The sequence below is a fragment of the Hippocampus zosterae genome, chromosome 15 (genome assembly GCF_025434085.1).
Source record: "Hippocampus zosterae strain Florida chromosome 15, ASM2543408v3, whole genome shotgun sequence".
Taxonomy (NCBI): domain Eukaryota; kingdom Metazoa; phylum Chordata; class Actinopteri; order Syngnathiformes; family Syngnathidae; genus Hippocampus; species Hippocampus zosterae.
This window is the reverse complement of record NC_067465.1, coordinates 18208341-18228269: the sequence shown is the minus strand read 5'-3', so window position 1 is coordinate 18228269 and position 19929 is coordinate 18208341. Positions and strand designations below refer to the sequence as shown.

The 19929-nt window shown below is 45.0% G+C and overlaps 2 protein-coding genes across 3 annotated transcripts in view; one reads left to right on the top strand and one right to left on the bottom strand.

Moving 5' to 3' along the window:
• The first annotated feature begins 5012 nt into the window (after positions 1–5012).
• LOC127616755 (uncharacterized) overlaps positions 5013–19929 on the top strand; it is a 187168-nt gene continuing 172251 nt past the window's right edge. Inside the window, exon 1 of the mRNA XM_052088560.1 lies at positions 5013–5231. The gene's annotated coding sequence lies outside the window, so the exon portion shown is untranslated. The remainder of the gene's footprint in view (positions 5232–19929) is intronic.
• Positions 12785–18876, bottom strand: LOC127616709 (cytochrome P450 7A1). Of its 2 annotated transcripts, none has more exons than XM_052088498.1 (9): positions 18689–18876; positions 16821–17061; positions 16487–16696; positions 16206–16400; positions 15896–16095; positions 14338–14468; positions 14045–14223; positions 13372–13955; positions 12785–13181 (listed from the first exon to the last, which is right to left on the bottom strand). In XM_052088498.1, exons 1-8 carry the CDS (start codon positions 18769–18771, stop codon positions 13653–13655), a joined length of 1542 nt encoding a protein of 513 aa, XP_051944458.1. In that variant the 5' UTR covers positions 18772–18876; the 3' UTR covers positions 12785–13181; positions 13372–13652. The 2 variants fall into 2 exon arrangements, with proteins under 2 accessions (XP_051944458.1, XP_051944459.1); XM_052088499.1 differs by lacking the exon at positions 18689–18876 and having other exon boundaries at positions 16821–16879; positions 16957–17058.

Genomic DNA, 19929 nt, shown 5'->3' with positions numbered 1-19929 from the left:
AAAATGAGACTGATAAGATTATTAGTGTGCAGTGTATATTAACACAAAAAATATATTTACTAACATGTACAAAGCCACACAAATGGTTGTTTTTTTTTTCTTCTCGACAATCCTCGGATCTACTTGGGACCTGTCTTAGATCTACCGGTAGATCAGGATCGACCTAATGGGCACCCCTGGTGTAGCGGGTTAGTATATATGTTGTGTCCATGCAGAACTTTTTACATCTATCTGTTTACATCTATTTGGTTTGTCTTTGTCCACAGACATCAGTAGATGTAAAGAGGACCCGCCAAAGCAGCCAGACTTAAAACGGTTTCCCAGGACCCTGATGGGGGACAGGAGAAGGAGCTTCAAGGCAGGCTGGTACCATATCCACCCCTGGCTTGAAAATTCTCAAACGATGGACTCTGCGTATTGTTACGCTTGCAGACATTTTAGCCCTCCTAATAGCCAAGACACAGTCTTTGACTCACCAGTTGGTTTCAAAAACTGGAAGAAAGCATCTTACAAAACAGGGGGGTTTGCATTGCATGCAAGATCTGAGCGCCACAAGCAAGCCATGGTTGCATGGAGGGACTATCAGAGAGCTGTAGCAGCTGATGCAACACTAGCCGTTGCCTTAAATAAGGAGCACAACAGACACATCAAAGAAAATCGGGAATACATACAGTAAAAACAATAGGGGAAGTGCTATTACTGACTGTCACTCAAAACATAGCTCAAAGAGGTCATGATGAGTCTGCAGACTCTGATAACAAAGGGAATTTTAAAGCAATTCTTGACACAATTGCAAACCATGACAAAGCTGTTTAGAAAAGGTTGACATCCATTCATAATGCAAAATACACAAGCAAAATGATTCAGAATGAGGTTCTGGATTGTTTAGCAGACATGATTCAAACTGAAATTGCAGAAGAAGTGAAAAACGGTTTCGGCATCATACCAGACGAAACAAAAGATGTAAAGAAAAAAGAACAGATCTCAATTGTACTTAGGTACTACTACAATGGAGCTATCCAGGAAAGTTTCCTCCATTTTGAATCCACAAAGAAGCTCGATGCAGCAGGCCTTAGTGAGAAAATAATCCACATATTGGAAAGTTATGGTCTAGAGTACAAAAAGAACCTTGTAGGCCAAGCTTATGACGGGGCTTCTGTCATGAGTGGGAAGCATTCCGGGGTACAGGCGAGAATCAGAGAGAGAGCAAAATATGCCTTCTACATCCATTGCACCAGCCACTGTCTAAATTTGGTTCTTGTAGATACAGTTAAAGCTATCCCAGAGGTAGAGCAGTTCTTCTATTTACTAGAAAAACTGTATGTGTTCACATCTGGATCAACTGTCCATCCTAAATGGCTTGCCATACAAAGAGATATGTATGAAGGTGCACCAAGAGAGCTCCAGCGTTTAAGTGACACTCGCTGGGCATGTCGATTTATAGCTCTACGTAACATCATGGATTGACTGCCTGCCCTGAAGCGACTCCTGCAAGAGATGGCCGCAGAACGTCATGGTGAAAGATACTGTATGTTGAGGCTCGAGGTCTGCTAGCACAGATAAATTTTGAATTCACAGTGCATCTTGTTGTGCTTCGTAAAGTGTTTGGAGAAACAAAACTTCTCTCTGATATGCTGCAGTCTTCAACACTTGACATTTCAAAAGCTGTAGATTTAGTTGAATCATTAGTTAAGAAATTGAGTGATTTCAGGCAAGAGTCGTTTTTTGATGATGTGTGGGATGAAGTGTTGAATGTTTTTGGGCAGTGTGATCCACACCACCAACTGAAAAACGACCCCCAAAAAAAATCAGCTCAAAACTCAGCCAGCACTGTGTACTTACCACTCTTGGGCAGTGAGAGCCAGAAAGAGATAAGGACTAGTTTCGTACAAACCTTTTCTACCCAGTCATTGATCTTATGCTTAGTGAGCTTGAAAGACGATTTTCAAGTAAAAACTGCGAAATCATGAACAGCATTCCAACTCTAAATCCCCAAAAAGATACATTCCTCAAAGAGAAGGATCTGTTTTCATTTGCAGAACTGTATGATTCAAATATTGAGTACCTGGGGCATGAACTACATCAGTTCAAAAGAATCTTGGAAAGAAAAATCCAGGCTGGGATGCAGAGACCCTTGAGTACAGTGCAGCTCGTACAGTTCATTGAACCATACAAAGACGTTTTTTTAGCTCTACAGACTCTGTAAAATCGCTGTTGCAATCCCAGTGAGCACTGCTGCTTGCGAACGGAGTTTTTCAACATTAAAGCTGGTGAAAACATACCTCAGGTCCACCATGAATGAGGATAGACTAACTAATCTTGGGATACTGAGCATTGAGTCTAGAAGGGCAAAAGCACTAAATCTTGACTCATTTGTTGATCGTTTTGCCAAAAATCATAAAAATCGCAGAATACGGTTACTGTAAGGGTAGGGCAGCTTAAGAATGTGATTATTATACTGTTTTTCCATTTCTCATCACTGTAATGTTATGACTGCAATGTTTTCAAAGTTTGATTGAAGAAAAAGTCAAATAAGTCTTTTTTTCCCTGGGTTGAATGTGCCCCCCTATCAAAACCCCTGGCCCCGGCCTGGCCCCCTCAGTGGAACTGATCTAGAGCCGCCCCTGTATTTCAGCAACCCAAAACAGAACATGCCCTACCAGCATATTGTGCATAGTTGTGGTAATTATGCGTTGATTAGTTTGGGTAGAGAGCCGTCTCTTGGTGCACTTTGTATTAGTGCTATTTTATTTACCTTTTTTGAATGATGAATTAAACAGTACCCTGTGAGATGTTCAAAGTTTCAAAAAATATATATATCCAACTTTAAAGTTCTCTACAACTTACTCGTAAAACGCGTCAGGTGTGTCTTTGGCTTCGTGGTGCTGTTTTGTTAATATGCAAATATTAAAAATATACAAAAAATATCCAATTTGTATGCCTGTGCGGTCTTTCGCCCATTAAGTAATCGTAGTGCCGTCCCATACCGCTAGGGAGCAGCAACAGCTAGCCATGGGCAATTGCCTTGTGTTTAGACGAGAGACGAGGGAATTTGTGACGCATGAATGCAGGACGACGGTGAAACAATAAATATGAAAGATGATAAAATACAGTTTTCTTTGTATTCATTTGATTTCAATTCAAGCTGTTATAACGTCATTCTTCAATGTTAAAAACGGTTATAGTAACAATATAAAACGATTAATTGTTAAAATAAGCGGGGAGGGCGGGGGGGGGGGGGGGTGGTCACATTTTCAGCTAGTGGTGTGCCGTGAGATTTTTTTTCAATGAAAGAAGTGTGCCTTGGCTCAAAAGTTGGAAAAACACTGAATTAGATGACGTCACAAGATACGGTACATATAAAAAACTGCATATGGTGACAGTCCATACCAAACATAAACAGAATAAAAGCATTGAAGTACAGTGCACTCCGCTTAATAGAACACCATTGCGCCGAAGCGCTTCTGTTCTACTAAGCGGAGTTTCTATTAACCGGAGACACTTTATTAGGTACACCTTCAGACACGTCGACGACCAAGTTATGCACGCAGAAAAACCCCTGCTGACGAGTTAGAAGAGATATTTCGACTGTGGACGTCCATATCTTTAATCAAACAACAAAACAACAACTTTAATCAACTTCAGTCAAACATCTCAAATCACGAGAAAAATTTCGTTACTTTTGTCTGGAAACAGGAGTCCGTAATTTTGCGGTTGACTTCCCTCTCAATGCGCTGGATAAGAGGGAAGTCCTGGAAACCGCGGGCGTACCTTCTGAGAATCCGGCAATGCATCGTATCGTCTGAGTATGTCCTTCTTATCCGCAGGTGATAGCCCTCGTCTCTTGAATGAAGTTGAAGCCATTGTGACGTGCGTGTGTCTATGTGTGGAGTGACGCGTGCTACCTGTTACTGTATACGGCTAGAACTACCGCGTTTTCTCGCGATAGTGGTACAGTATCGCGATAGCTACACTTCGAAAACCACTAGTTTACAATGTTCATTGCTTACAGCCTGTTCTATTAAGCGGAGATCTGTTCTACTAAGCGGAGTATCTTTATAGGAAATTGCATTAGGCAAATCCGTTCCAGAGCCTTTTGCTCTATTAAGCGGATTACTCTATTAACCGGTGTTCTATTAAGCGGAGTGCACTGTATTAACATACTTTTTTTCATGAGAACAGTGAATCAACTATGGTATACAGTATATGTCCTGTATGAACGTCCAAGTATGTTAACAACAAACACAAGGAACAAAGTGCAACAATATATTGCCCAAAAACTGATAACACAAAAACTGCAGCATACAGTACAAAAAAAAAAAAAAACCTCATAAAAAATATGCAAGATATGACAAAGTTAGGACTACAAAATGCGACGACTAAGAGACCTGGTGGCTTTTCTTACCACTCACTGTCTCTAACTTTACCTCTCCTAGATCACCACACATGACAGCATTGCTCAGCTGATGTCGAACAACGAACTTTTGAAGCCAGCCATGTGACGCTTCGAAGTCTTCGATGCTCATAGTTAGCGCAATTGAACTCACCTACTCTCTTATTAGCGGTCCAGTTTACGGAAAGTTTTTAACACGATAACAGTCAAAGGAAACATTCATTTACCCGACTCTCCGTCGAGCCACAAGCAATTCACTCCGAGCATGGAAATTGCCAGATTCAGACTGAGCAAGAATCGCTTCCTTATTTTTCCAAGTCGCATAGTTGAGTCTTTCTGACTCCAAGTGTCTTCGGAATGTTTTGCACTTTGTCACGGATTCGTTTAAACTGATACACATCACTTTCGCTTCCACTGTGGTATAGTAAGATATTTTGTAGTGTTTTCTTTAATCAATGTATATCTTCTCAGTGAAAAACTCTTGAACCTGCTTTGAGATGATTGCATGACTTGGTAACTTTCTTGCCTAAGCAACTTCAGAGATGGACTCTGGAGCCTGCTTTGACGACTTCAGAGATAACTCTGACGACTTCATAGATAAACTCTTGAGCCTGCCTTGACGACTTAATAGTCTGCTTTGCTTGAATTGTCGAAACTTGATTGTGATCAATGCCACTTGGTTACACAACAAACAGTGTGGCGATGCACACACTTTAGAGGATAAAAGGAGGGGAGCGATGCTCCTCAGTAGAGTCTGCTGTGGGTAGCGTACGGACGCCCAGCGAGTATCGAAGCTCACTCTGCTGAGGATGTTGGCTCTCCATCCAACTGGCATACGGTAAGAGTATATCATCTTTTGTCACGTCCCGTGTCTACCTGCAGGGGGCGGGCTTTCTCCCGGCCGACTGCACACCTGTTATTCATTCGGGATGATTATTCTTCCTTTATTAGGAGACTCTGGCAGTTTACTCACTGCCGGAGAATTCCACGCCGCGCCATTGTTCTTTCGCGAAAAAACCCTATATTAATATTACTCGTTGCTTCCTAGCCTTTTGGCAATTGTCTTGTCGTACAAGTTATTGATCGTATGTAAATTATTCCCATAGTCTATTCAGATCTTCCTCTCTTTTGTTTTCCGCGAGCGTTTTCTGTTGTTCCCTTATTTTTCCCCTGGTCCTTATTTGACCAGCGCTTTTTGTTATTCTTCCTGTCGGGTATTTTGTGTTTCGTATTAAAGACTCTTTTTTTGTTCTTTGACAAAATCTCGTTTCGTGTCTGCTATCTCGGGGATCCACTTCCTTATTTTTGTTGTGCACGAAGCGATCTGTCTATCGCTTCGGGCACAACGTGACATCTTTAGCTTCATACAACTTGTTTGAACTGTGTGACAGAATTCTCCGGCCACCATGGATCCCGCAGACATGGAAACGATCTTGTCCGCTCTGTACCGACAAGAGCAACAGATGAGTCCGCAGGGCCAAGCCCTTACGGAACTCCGCAGCGCGGTTTCCATGCTGGCTCATCGGTTCGATGATCTCGAACCCCGTTTGGTACAGGTGAAGGCAAGGGGAACACCTCCCCCCGTGGTTCGTCCTACCACCACTGAGGCTCCCGCATCATTCCCCACAATGATGATGGAGCCCTCGCTTCCACACCCCCCACGTTACGGGGGTGAGCACGGGCAGTGTGGACACTTTCTCCACCAATGCTCGCTCGTGTTCGATCAACAGCCTTCCGTCTATGCTAATGACGCCGCTAAAGTGGCATATATCATGAGCTTATTGACAGGTCCGGCGGCGTCATGGGCGATGGTGACGAGCGACGCGAAGCCGAGCCTCCGGTCTTCGCTCCACGAATTCGTTACGGCATTTCGCCGGGTGTTCCACCATCCCGTGCGGGGCAGAGAGGCAGAGGGCCGGCTACTCGAACTCCACCAGGGAAGGCGATCGGTGGCGGATTACTCGATCGAGTTCCAGATATTGGCCGCCCAGAGTGGCTACGGAGACCGAGCGCTGTGTGGGCTGTTTCGTCATGGATTAAACCCCCAGCTCAAGGATGAACTGGCGACCCGCGACCACAGTTCCGACCTGGCGGAGTTGATCGATCTCTCCCTACGATTGGACAACCGCCTGAGGGAGAGAGACCGGGAACGTGGAGGTGATCGGTTCCCGTCCCGGCATGCCGCACACCGCGGTGATTACCATGTGGCGCTTCAAGCAGCAGGACCCGAGGATCACCCTCGACCCCAGGTGGTGGTTACCGCGGAGGAACCGATGCAGCTGGGTGGCAAAGACGTTGGTTTGGAGGAGAGAAGGCGTCGTCTCAGCGATCGGGCCATGTCTGACAGCGCCCAACAAGGTCCGCACGCTGCTCCCGGCCGTCCGGAGTCGCCGTTCTCCCCTTACACCAAGTACTGTGAGTCACGACACCGCGTAGTACCTCCCGAGTCTAGGCGTATCGACCCTCGGCCGGGAAATCCCAACAGACTAGAACTCGAGGGGGAGATATTTGGGGAATCCCGGTCGCTGCGGGTTAGAGCCCTGGTAGACTCGGGGGCGGATGAGTGTTTAATGGACACAGATCTCGCGTCCGAATTGGGTTGTTGTATTGAGGAGTTGGTTAATAAGAAGCGGGTTTGTGATCTCGATGGACGCCCCCTGGCGGTAGTTACGTGTAGAACGGAACCACTGAAACTCCGCCTCTCCGGTAACTATGTCGAGCATCGCCGTTTTTATTTAATGCGGTCCCGTAGCGCTCCGGTCATTCTTGGGTTGCCCTGGCTCAAGACCCACAACCCCGTAATTTCCTGGGAGCGCCCAGCAATAGACAGTTGGAGTAAATATTGTTATAAACACTGTCTACAATCGGCCATCGGGGAACATGAACGGGCCAGTGTCGAACCGTCCGAAGCTATCTGCCTTGACGGAGTGCCAGATTGCTATCGGGACCTTCGTGAGGTTTTTAGCGAGGATCGCGCACGCGCTTTGCCCCCGCACTGTCCCTACGATTGCGCCATAGACCTGCAGCCGGGCGCTCCGTTGCCGACCTCACGGCTGTATCAGGTGTCCCAACCCGAGCGCGAGGCGCTGACGGAGTATATAAACAGCTCGCTCGCTGCAGGTCTCATTAGACCCTCGCGATCACCATTAGGTGCGGGGTTTTTCTTTGTGGGGAAAAAGGACAAGACCCTGCGACCGTGCGTGGATTATCGTGGTCTTAATGAGATCACGATTAAGAACAAGTACCCACTACCATTATTGGACTCCGCCTTCGCCCCTTTACAAACGGCCACTATTTTCTCCAAACTTGATTTACGCAGTGCATATCATTTGGTCCGCATCCGGGAGGGTGATGAATGGAAGACGGCTTTTAAGACCCCGTTAGGTCATTTCGAATATTTAGTCATGCCTTTCGGGCTGACAAACGCCCCCGCCGTTTTCCAAAATCTTATCAACGATGTGTTAAGGGACATGTTGAACATTTTTTGTTTTGTATATCTCGATGACATTTTAATTTTCTCCCGGTCGTTGCAGGAACACCAGCAACATGTCAGGCTGGTGTTACAACGGTTACTAGAAAATCGGCTCTTCGTCAAGGCAGAGAAATGCGAATTCCATGTACCCGTCATCTCTTTCCTGGGTTTCATTATCGAACAGGGCAAGTTACGGGCAGACCCCAGCAAGACGCAGGCAGTCACTAACTGGCCAGTTCCGACAAGCCGTAAGGAATTACAACGCTTTTTGGGGTTTGCAAACTTCTGCCGACGTTTTATCCGCGGTTACAGCCAGAAGGCACTCCCCTTGACCCGACTTACATCCATTAAGGTCCCCTTTAGATGGGACCCGGCCGCGGACGCGGCATTCAAAGACCTGAAGGCAGCGTTTACCAGTCCCCCGGTATTACAACATCCTGTCCCTGATCTCCCGTTTGTCGTGGAGGTGGACGCCTCGGATTCGGGGGTGGGGGCGGTGCTGTCCCAGCGTTCTCCCGTCGACTCAGTGCTGCCGAATCGAATTACGACGTGGGTAATCGAGAACTGCTGGCCGTGGTAGCCGCCTTACAGGAATGGCGGCACTGGCTCGAGGGGGCGAAGGAGCCCTTCACAGTTTATACGGACCACAAGAATCTCGAGTACCTCCGCTCCGCAAAACGACTGAAGGCCCGTCAGGCCCGGTGGTCCCTGTTCTTCACCCGGTTCAATTTTATCCTTACCTACTCCCCAGGGTCCAAAAATACCAAACCTGACGCCCTTTCCCGTCTCCACGACCCAGCTGAGAAGGACCGGTCTCCGGAGGCCATTCTCCCGACCCGGTGCATCGTGGGGGCTTTGCAGTGGGAGATTGAGCAGCGGATCCAAGCTGCTCTGGAGGGGGTTCAGGCTCCGGCAGAATGTCCCACGGGGAGGCTGTTTGTGCCTCCGTCGCTGCGGTCGGAAGTCTTGCAGTGGGGACACGGGTCTAAGGTCGCATGTCATCCTGGGGTGAACCGGAATATACGACTCGTTGCCCAGCGGTTCTGGTGGCCGGAGCTCCGGAGGGACGTGACGGACTTCGTCAGTGCCTGCACCTCCTGCGCCTGCGGCAAGTCCTCACGCCGGCCCCCGGCGGGGTTGCTCCAGCCGTTGCCCGTTCCGCCTCGACCTTGGTACCACATCGCCCTGGACTTCGTGACGGGTCTACCTCCATCCCATGGGAGGACCGTCGTCCTCACGATTGTGGACCGGTTCTCCAAGGCTGCCCATTTTGTGCCTCTGTCCAGGTTGCCCTCGGCGCTGGAGACCGCCGACCTCCTTATCAAGCACGTCTTTCGTCTCCACGGTATTCCACTGGACATTGTCTCGGACCGGGGGCCCCAGTTCGTATCCCGCGTCTGGAAGCGGTTCTGCCGGTAACCTCGGGGCCACGGCCAGTCTGACCTCGGGATACCACCCCCAGTCCAATGGACAAGCCGAGCGTGCCAACCAGGATCTGGGGACGGCCCTCCGCTGTGTGTGCCTCCACCGTCCCTCATCCTGGGTCGACCACTTACCCTGGGTGGAGTACGCGCACAACGCCCTCGTCTCTTCTGCCACTGGTAGGTCCCCCTTCATGGCCGCCTACGGGTACCAGCCGCCGCTGTTCCCGTCCCAGGAGGGACAAGTGGAGGTCCCCTCTGTGCAGCACCACCTTAAGCGGGCCCATCGCGTGTGGAAGGAGGCCCGGGCTGCGTTGTCCCGCACGGCGACCAGGAACCAGCAGATCGCGGATCGTCGCCGGCGCCCGGCTCCTTCATACGTGGTGGGACAGAAGGTGTGGCTGGCGACGAGGGACCTTTGTCTGGCCGGCACATCTGCGAAGCTGGGTCCCCGATTCACTGGTCCTTTTGAGGTCGGGGCCATCATCAGTCCCGTTGCGGTCAAGCTCCGGCTACCGGCCTCCATGAAGGTTCACCCCGTGTTCCACGTCTCCCTGCTCAAACCGGTGACTTCCAGTCCCTTGGCTCCTTCTCCCACTCCGCCCCCGCCTCCACGGGTCGTCGATGGTGGCCCGGTGTACACAGTGCGTTCCATCCTGGACTCTCGGCGCAGGGGCAGGGGGTTCCAGTATCTGGTCGACTGGGAGGGCTACGGGCCGGAGGAGCGGCAATGGGGCCCCCGCTCCTGGATCCTTGATCCGTCCCTTCTGCGCGACTTCCACGCTGCTCATCCTTCCAAACCGGGTGGTCCGCCGGGAGGCGTCCGTTGAGGGGGGGGGTACTGTCACGTCCCGTGTCTACCTGCAGGGGGCGGGCCTTCTCCCCGCCGACTGCACACCTGTTATTCATTCGGGATGATTATTCTTCCTTTATTAGGAGACTCTGGCAGTTTACTCACTGCCGGAGAATTCCACGCCGCGCCATTGTTCTTTCGCGAAAAAACCCTATATTAATATTACTCGTTGCTTCCTAGCCTTTTGGCAATTGTCTTGTCGTACAAGTTATTGATCGTATGTAAATTATTCCCATAGTCTATTCAGATCTTCCTCGCTTTTGTTTTCCGCGAGCGTTTTCTGTTGTTCCCTTATTTTTCCCCTGGTCCTTATTTGACCAGCGCTTTTTGTTATTCTTCCTGTCGGGTATTTTGTGTTTCGTATTAAAGACTCTTTTTTTGTTCTTTGACAAAATCTCGTTTCGTGTCTGCTATCTCGGGGATCCACTTCCTTATTTTTGTTGTGCACAAAGCGATCTGTCTATCGCTTCGGGCACAACGTGACATCTTTAGCTTCATACAACTTGTTTGAACTGTGTTACCATTTCTGTGTGGGACCTATAAAGTGCCTATTGGTAGCCAGAAGTGTCTTGTCGTTATTTCTGAGCGCCTATCTCCGACGATCCTTTATAAAACTTGATATTCATTCAAATTGAGTATCAGAAGTGTTTCAAAACACACGGTAATTAATATTCCTCTTCGGTTGGATGCCATGATGTAGAGCTAAGATCGGTCCTAAAAAATCGAGCCCGACCCGAACCGACCCGAGGGTATTTAAGCCCGACCCGGCCCGAGCCCTATCACTTAACTTGATTTGCAGGCTCGAGCCCGAAATAAACCCGACATTTCATATTTTATTTGTGAGGAATTCAGGAGGAGGGGTGGTTTCTGATAACAAAGCCTGTCTTTTGTAACGAAATCTAAGTTAAACAAGACTGTATAAACATTTACATCTTTTATATATCTGTTTCTGAAGAGGTTACATTAACCGACAATTTTCCATCATTGACTGATTTTTTTAAGATTAAGATATCCTTTATTTGTCCCACACTGGGGAAATTTACAGCCTCCAGCAGCAAGAATGTGGGAAGAAAGAAGAAAAAACAAACAAACACCGTTCAATTAAGTCCAATATATATACAAAATGGATAAATCGCAGTGCTATTTACAATTGTGGTGGAAGGGGAAAATTTAAGGCCCTCCCTCATTTTGACGGTTGAAAATTGGACCGTAAACCACCGCAGGAGTACGTCCTTAAGAATCTAGCGCGGCACTTTAAGAGAGAGAAGCAGAGAGACAAAGACGAACAATGATGGGTGGATACTCGACAGAGACTGGAAGGAGGTCTTTGAATTGTCATTGCAAGAGGTTAGTACAGTACGGCGGCCCGGTAGTCCAGTGGTTAGCACTTCGGCTTCACAGTGTAGAGGTACCGGGTTCGATTCCAGCTCCGGCCTCCCTGTGTGGAGTTTGCATGTTCTCAACGGGCCTACGTGGGTTTTCTCCGGGTGCTCCGGTTTCCTCCCACATTCCAAAAACATGCGTGGCAGGCTGATTGAACACTCTAAATTGTCCCTAGGTGTGAGTGTGGGTGCGAATGGTTGTTCGTTTCTGTGTGCCCTGTGATTGGCTGGCAACCGATTCAGGGTGTCCCCCCTGCCTACTGCCCGAAGACAGCTGGGATAGGCTCCAGCACCCTCCGCGACCCTAATGAGGATCAAGCGGCTCGGAAGATGAATGAATGAATGAATGAATAGTACAGTACGTGTTGTGATGAGGTGACTTCTGTTTTTTTGCGAACCACGGTTTCTCGTGGCCAAAACTATTCACAGCCTCGAAACAAACACAAAAAAAAGTCAGCGAGAGAGAAGCCCGAACCCGAACCCGGAGCAATGACTGACATTTTAAGGCTTGGGCGGCCCAATCTTACCGCAACCATGATGTACACAACCTGAATGAAATTACAAACGTTCGCAATTCCAGTAAAACTCACTGTAAACAAGAGGCACTTGCCTGTCGCCGTTTTGGATCTAATGATTAAAATAGTGGTGCGGATACCATCGTATCGAGCAGGAGTTGCTTGAGCTGGTGCGACTGCGGGCTTCCATATGGCTTCCGGAACTTCCGTTGTGATGAATTAGTCATTCTTTGTGGAGGATATAAACTATATGCATGTAAGTCTTGTCAGCAGGGCTGTGGTCAAGTCCACCTTTATCGAGTCCAAGTCAACTTCTAATCACAAAGGTCAGGATCAAAGTCAAGTACAACTCACAAAGGTCCAAGTCAAATCTGAGGCCTCAAGGTTCGAGTTCACCTCAAAACAAAGTCCACATGACATCAAGGGTAAGTCCAGAGGAGAAAAAATATTACATACAGTATATATATATATATATATATATATATATATATATATATATATATATATATATATATATATATATATACACAACACAAGTTCGTCGTGGTGTCGTGGGTGTCCCAAATTGTCGTCTTACAGAATCTGCAGGTTGCTTCATGTTTCTTTCTTGATTTATTTATTGAGGACGTTGTTGCTATCACCAGTTCTCGATACTTGGTCAAACCAGATTTTATAAACCCGTTGATGACTGAAAGAAAAAGACTGGATGCTTTGGCACTTGCGATCAGAGTAACCAATCAAATGTCTATTTTGATCACCTGAAATGTTTTATTTCAAGTTTCTTTTGAAAGAGGACATTAATTTTCAGGAATAAAAACATTTGGACATGGTCGAATCGCTAAAAATATTTTGCGAGTCCAATGGCCAAGTCCGAGACAAAAACAAAACATGTCGTGTTTGGACTGATGTTCAAGTCCAGACTTGAGTATGACATCCATGGTGTTCAGATATCATTGCTTCAATGGTAAGAACCTTGCCACATAGATTACTTTTCCCCTCCCAAAATATCCACAAATCATATCGGCCAAACTGCTGCCGTTGTGAGTTGAGGTTTCAACTCCATGCTCATATCCTAAGTTCGCACTCGTAAGTCTCCAAATAAACTCTTAAGTTGGGTCACTTGTATTTCAAGGCACTGTATATTCCTATCCTAATGTTGTCAACAGCTTTTCTCACCTTAAAAAACAATTTAACGTCAGTGTACAATACATGATAAAAATGGAATCAACATAAATACTGTATACCTGAATACTATTATTATTATTATTATAGTGGCTGTAGTGTGCCATAATTTTGCTTGTGCTGTCACACTTTAGTACACTGATGGAATTCCACTTTTCACATTACGTTTTACATGCATACTCTGCAGCTTCACAAAAACCATGACACCACTCCAATAATAATAATAATAATAATAATAATAATGATTAAAAAATGTATGCATTGATTGCAAGCGCAGAATCGATATTCCAGAGCAACAAATCAGTGCTTTGCTATACAGCAGTGCAACATCTATTTACATAAGTAGCACAATCTCTACATTTACATTTAAATATACACTATGTACATTTGGACATAACATGTAAATGTCGTTATTTTTCTCAACAACAAAACAATTAAAAGTTAGATTTCAATTTGTATCTAAAATCAATGTCATATGTCGGTTGAAGGATTCCTAAACCAGCACGTGACTGGTCAAGTGGTGGGACTTTGATGGCAGGGTCCAAAAGTTCCATTTCGAAGTAAGACAGAACTAAAGTCAAGAATTGCTTAATTTCATAGATGGCAAAAAATCTGCCAGGGCATTTGGTAACCCCAGACCCAAAGGGCATGTAGAAGTAGCGTAATCTTCTGCCATGGCGAAAGAAAGTGGTTTTCTCCTGACCGGTTTCATCCAGAAATCGGTCAAATTTATATTCCTGCAGGTTCAAGAGGATGGAAATAGAAAATGATCAAACTTGAACTTGACGCTGATCATGTTCCCATATTAAGTTTGAATGCTTCTTACATAGGGGTCTTCGTAGATTTCGGGATCATAGTGCAGCATGGGGGGATACAGGGCTATGACATCATCTTTCCGTATATGATATGCCTCCTGGTTGTCAAGGTGAAGTAAAAAGTCCTCTTTAGCAACACGCACATTCATGGAAGCACTGGATAAACGCATGGCTTCCTTGATGATACTGTCTGTGATTGAAAGATGTAAACATCAACACATAAAATGGACTTGGAACAGTTTCTTTCAATTAAAGTGTTAAAAATGCAGTACGGCCATTTCTTTTTGTGCCGCAACCAACTCACCCAAAACAGGCATATTATCCAATTGTTCCCTTTTCAAGTTTATTGTGGGGTCATTTGGGTTCACGGTCTGACCTGCAGCGTCCAGTAGTTTTTGCACCTCCTTGCGAGCTGCTTTCATTGCATCTGGACTTCTACAAACATATTAAGATATCCTTTATTTTCCCGCAATGGGAAAATTACAGTCTGAATTCAGAAAGGAAAGCACTGGGTAGGGAGAGGGAAAAAAACGACGCTCGAACTATCCTCTTCTGAGGATAATTTAAGTCCAGGATAAAAAAACACCCTAGCACATAAATAAGCATATGACAGTTACAACAAGTCACAAGACATAACATGTAATAAGGGGGAGGATGAATGGAATGGGGAGGAGGGGTAGGGGGGGCGGGGTGACCGCAACGCGGCAGCTCTGGCCAGCTGCACGGACACTAGCGCTCTGCAGATCGTACCACGTCACGGGGGGAAAATAATATCCAAAATATAGCAGCAATCTGGTCATAATTACATGTGTGGTATTGCCATTTCTTTCGACCCAAAAACTTATACAGCATACTGTATTGTTCTTGTCAGTTTTGTTATCTTGTGACTGTTGTCACTATGTCACTGTTAATTATATGTTGCCAAGCATTAATTGGTGTTTTATGTTCTACCCACTCACTGTGGAAAATGAACTTAATACCGTTTAGATAAACCACAAGATTATTATTGTAACCAACTAAAAGTGCTTTAACTATATGGACAGAGAAATGTCCACTTTCAGTTTCATTCATCCATCCATTCACCCATCCATTTTCTGTCTTGCTAGTTTCATTCGGGTTGCGGGTGAGCTGGAACATATTCCAGATGAAAATAGGCAACAGGCAAGGAATAACCCAGGGTGGTCATCAGTGAATCAATGAACACGGCTAGACAAACAGTCATTCATGCTGAGAACCCACACAAGCACAGCGAGAAATGCAGACTTCACACAGGGAGGCCAGAGCTGAAATTCATAACCCAAACTCAGAACTCTGGGCAAATGTCACTAGGTCGCCGTATTGCCCTATTCAAAATGAATTATATGACATTGATAAAAGCCCAATAAAATGATGCAACTCTTGCACAGAAACGAGGCGTGGAGGAGTAAAAAATGTGCTGCAGTACTTGGTTTTCTTGGTTACATTTGTAACAACCAATTGCTAGTATTTGGTTATATTTCCCACCATGTTCTATGTTGCTAGTGACAGGAGAAATCCTTGTACCACCAAAATCGTCACTTTTCAGGAGACCCAAACAATGGCATGTAGATTCATCCATGAACACAGCATCGTCAAAGAGCGTAAACCATTTTTAATCCTTTGGATTTTTCAAGATTCTGTAAAAACATCCACGTGTGGCAACAGGCAAGGAATTGACCAAAAATAAAAATTTGTGAATAAATGTGAAATTGACCAAAATGCCAGTGATAAAATCAATAGTTAGGACATGGTTATGACTCATGCACACCGCCAGATATAAAGGCTCAATTAAAATAAAATATTGAATAGTGAGTCAACAAAATCAACAAATGAAATTATCATACCTTATCATGTAAAAAAGACTCCAAAAGGTTGCAGGTAAGGTATTAGCCTGTGAAGCCCAGAGCAGCGCGACGTGAGTTCTGGCCTTGCTTATATCATTGAAGGTGGATAATGAATCGTTCAGGATCATCCTCATAGAGATCAGGTCCGAAACATTCTCCCTCTTTGACAAGTTTTCAGCGTGCATTGTTTTTGCTAGGTTCTACACATTGAGAAAGAAAAAGGCACAGAAAAATCAAATAGCCAAGTGACATGGTGAATAAATAGTTGATCAATTATTTCATGAAATTTCTTAACAAGATGCCCACTGACCTCTCTGGCACTGTAGGCACTCTTAAAGACATGGATCGGCAGGCCCGCCACCAAAGCTGGGAAGATTTTGTCAAACTCCTTGAAATTCTCCAACGCATTCAGCACCAAGGCTTTCTGAGCTGCCTGCCGGGCCTGGCACTTATCCTCACCGAGATCTTTGCCAAACAATGTAAGGTAGCCGGACTCAAACATCACCTGCAGAACAAAATGTAAAGATGACCGAATCAGTTTCATCAAGTCTATGCAGTCTGCACTACCAACTGCAATACTGTTTGCTTTACCTTGTAGCAGAAAGCAAAAATGCCATCTATTTCCCAGCGATCCTTGCTCGGACTGAGTGTGGTGGACTTCAACATTACATCTTGGAGATGCTCGATCATGCTGTCAATCAGGGAAGGCAATGCCTCACCTTGTAAAGTCTTCAGAAAAGTCTGATGGAGATTTTCTGTGGTGTGGCCATGCCGAGGGTCGAAGCTGTCATGGCCAAATGCCTAGTCAGTTCAAGAAAAAGTCAACAATCAATACTATACAATGCATAAAAACACACACAAAAAACTAAATAACTCAGTAAAACAATATTACACAACCCAAAATTATTAAATTCCACAAATGTACCTTGACTGATGTCGCAAAGTGGAATTTCCTCCAGTCCAGGTGTCTACCTTGTCTGATGACTGAGTGGTAAGAGAAGGGGTCACACAGGAAATGAATGTACTGGCCCGCAATCTTGCAGGTGAAAATGTGGCCATACTTCTTCTGCCGGCCATGGAGGAACTGGAGAGGGTTGGCTCCAAATTGCAGAGCACAACCAAGATAAGGTATTAAGCCATTTTCAAGTGCAGGCTCCCCAGGCTGCCTGTGGACATAGAAAGCAAACAAAACATAATCGACTGTACCTCATCAGTTGAAAGTCATGTTCTTTATTTAATGAGACTTGCACCAAACACACACTTTGGTTTGTTGCTTCGTTCAGTGTCATCTATCCCAATACTATCCATCCATTTTCTGATCCGCTTTATCCTCACAAGGGTCACGGGGTGTGCTGGAGCCTATCCCAGCTGTCTTCAGGCAGTAAGCATAGCACACCCTGAACTGGTTGCCAGCCAACCGCAGGGCACCCAGAGACCAACAACCATCCACACGCACACTCACACCTCGGGACAATTTTGAGTGTTTGAACAGCCTGCCACGCAAGTTTTTGAAATGTGGGAGGATACGGAGTACCTGGAAAAAACCTACGCAGGCATGGGGAGAGCATGCAAACTTCACAGTTCGAAGCTGGAATCGAACCCAGTACCTCTGCACAATGAGGATCAATGCGCGAGCCACCGTACACCGGCCCGCCATCCCAATACGAGTATTCTCTTGGTATATACTGTGCACCACATGTTATAATGTTATTCAATTGCATTTTTTAGGTTACTTCATACCAGCCCCCCACCCCTAGCACCAGAATCTATTCGTGGCTATTCACAAAGTTAGCTAATTGCTGTTTTTTTTTGCAGCACAATGGCCGCCTGGTTATTACGTCGGCCTCACAGTGTAGAGGTGCAGTGGTGCAGGTTCAATTCTGGTTCTGGCCTTCCTGCATGGAGTTTGCATGTTCTGCTGCACCTGTGTGGGTTTTCTCCGGGTACTCCGGTCTCCTCCCACATTCCAAAAACATGCATGGCAAGTTGATTTGGCACTCTAAATTGTCCCAATGTGTGATGGTGAGCGCCAATGGTTGTTAATCTATGTGTGCCCCGCGATTGGCTGGTGACCAGTTCACGGTGGACCCTGCCTACTGCCTGACGACATTTTTTAAAAATCATAACACTGATCAAGAACATATTTGAATGAAGAGATGGCTTGATGTGTCCCTAAACAAATCTTTGATGCTCATTTATGAAAAATAAGCTTCAAATGTTTTGTAGATAATTATTTGTTGTTAAGTTTGACCAATAAAAGGTTGCACAACACAGATTTTACCAAGCGTTTATTACTCAATTTATAGTTATGGCGTTCCAGAAAAAAATTCCACCTGTTGCTGAACCTAACCTTTAATTCATAAAATATTACTAAATAAATGACTATATTACATATTATTATTATTATTATTATGACTACATGATGTGCAAGAGAAAACAAAAGAGCAGATTGAGTGCAAAAATAGCTCATCTTAAAGCTTTTTGGGGGATTATTGTTTGTGGAATGTTAACTTTCAGGCGAATTATCTAAGAAATTCATTTGGAGGACGTGGGGGGGGACACCAATTACTCGCTGTTTTTGCTATTCTTTGCGCAGAATATCAATTGTAATTAATTTGTTTTTAAAACAGCCGCAAATCAAACAGACAGAAAAAGCAAGTACCGGTACATACATGAGTACTGAAATTTATGCTCATGAAATAATCATTTAAAAATATATTTATTTTTAAGAGTTTAGGTAGCATATAATGTATTTTCTCTCCAAAATTGCTTACAGATTTAATATAGTCTTACCTGTGTCGTGTGCCCACAGCCAGCCAAAGGACACAGCAGAACCCCACCATCACTGCCCATATTAGAGCGATGCTTATCATCATATGGCAGCACTGATAAATCAGGGAAGGTGCAATAGAAAGAAAAAAAGGCTTTTTCGCAGCTGTTTGACAGAGAACAAAATTATGTAATCAACACGTGTATGTGTGTTCATGTGTATGTGTGTCAATGAGCAGTGTGATCTCAAGTGAGTGTGGTGACACATTGCCATCTGGGAGGTTTTTATAATGAATTTGTGTCTTGGGGTGGGACCATAGGCGGACCAAAAAAAAATATTATGTCATCACTGAATATGAACTGGGTGATGACTTGTCACTATTGCTTTGCCACTACTACTGAAACAGATAAAGTGTTGTTTTTTTCTTTTTAAATGAGATTACCCTGTGTGTAACTTTATCAGATCATGAGATTGATTTGAAGTAATTCAATCACATCCACCATGATGTCAAAATGACTTCTCCAGGAAAAACGGTTCCATGCATGCAATGACCGAGTGTGCCTGTGTGTATGATGGCCTTGACCAGAGTCCATGGACAGTGTTACCTGAAAGACATAAGGGTTGGTAAATAGATTCAAGGTCCCTGCTATGTGCTTGTTTTGTTTTCAGTGTAACTACATGTGTTACGAGGTAGATGAGCAAACAGCATTTGATAAGTACTTTATTCTGTATATCCAGGTAAAGTGTTTGTGTGTATACACTGTAACTCTAAAAGAATCAATAAGTAATAGACACACATTCCTGTATTTCCCTCTATCCCGCTATATCTAAGAGAGAGAAAAATATTTAACAAGAATATACCATATATGTATATATATGTAGAATAATATACTGCTCTACCCAATCCCGAAGGAAAGGAATTTAATACTGTTTAGGTAAACCTGTATATTCTTATTGTAACTCAATTTGCTTTAACTACATGGACAGAGAGATGTCCATGTCCACAATAACCCATCCATCCATTTTCTATATTGCTAGTTTCATTTAGGTTTCGGTTGAGTTGGACCATATCCCAGGACACTTTAGACAACAGGCTGCTTTAGACAACTCAGGTTTTCAGCTAATCAAAGCGCAAATACAGACAAATGGCCATTCCTGACGAAAACCCTCATATTGTAAGCACAGCGAGAACATGCAAACTCCACACAGGAAGGCCAAAGCTGAAATTCACATAGTACTGGGGGCAAATGTCACGAGACTTCTG

What these genes read in the sequence shown, in the direction of transcription:
- LOC127616709 (XM_052088498.1), bottom strand. Translation starts at nt 18,771, where the DNA reads ATGATGATAAGCATCGCTCTAATATGGGCAGTGATGGTGGGGTTCTGC. An exon ending in ACTTTGCGACATCAGTCAAG is followed by an intron (nt 16,697 to 16,820) that starts GTACATTTGTGG and finishes TGAACTGACTAG; the next exon opens with GCATTTGGCCATGACAGCTT. An exon ending in GGATAATATGCCTGTTTTGG is followed by an intron (nt 14,224 to 14,337) that starts GTGAGTTGGTTG and finishes TTTCAATCACAG; the next exon opens with ACAGTATCATCAAGGAAGCC.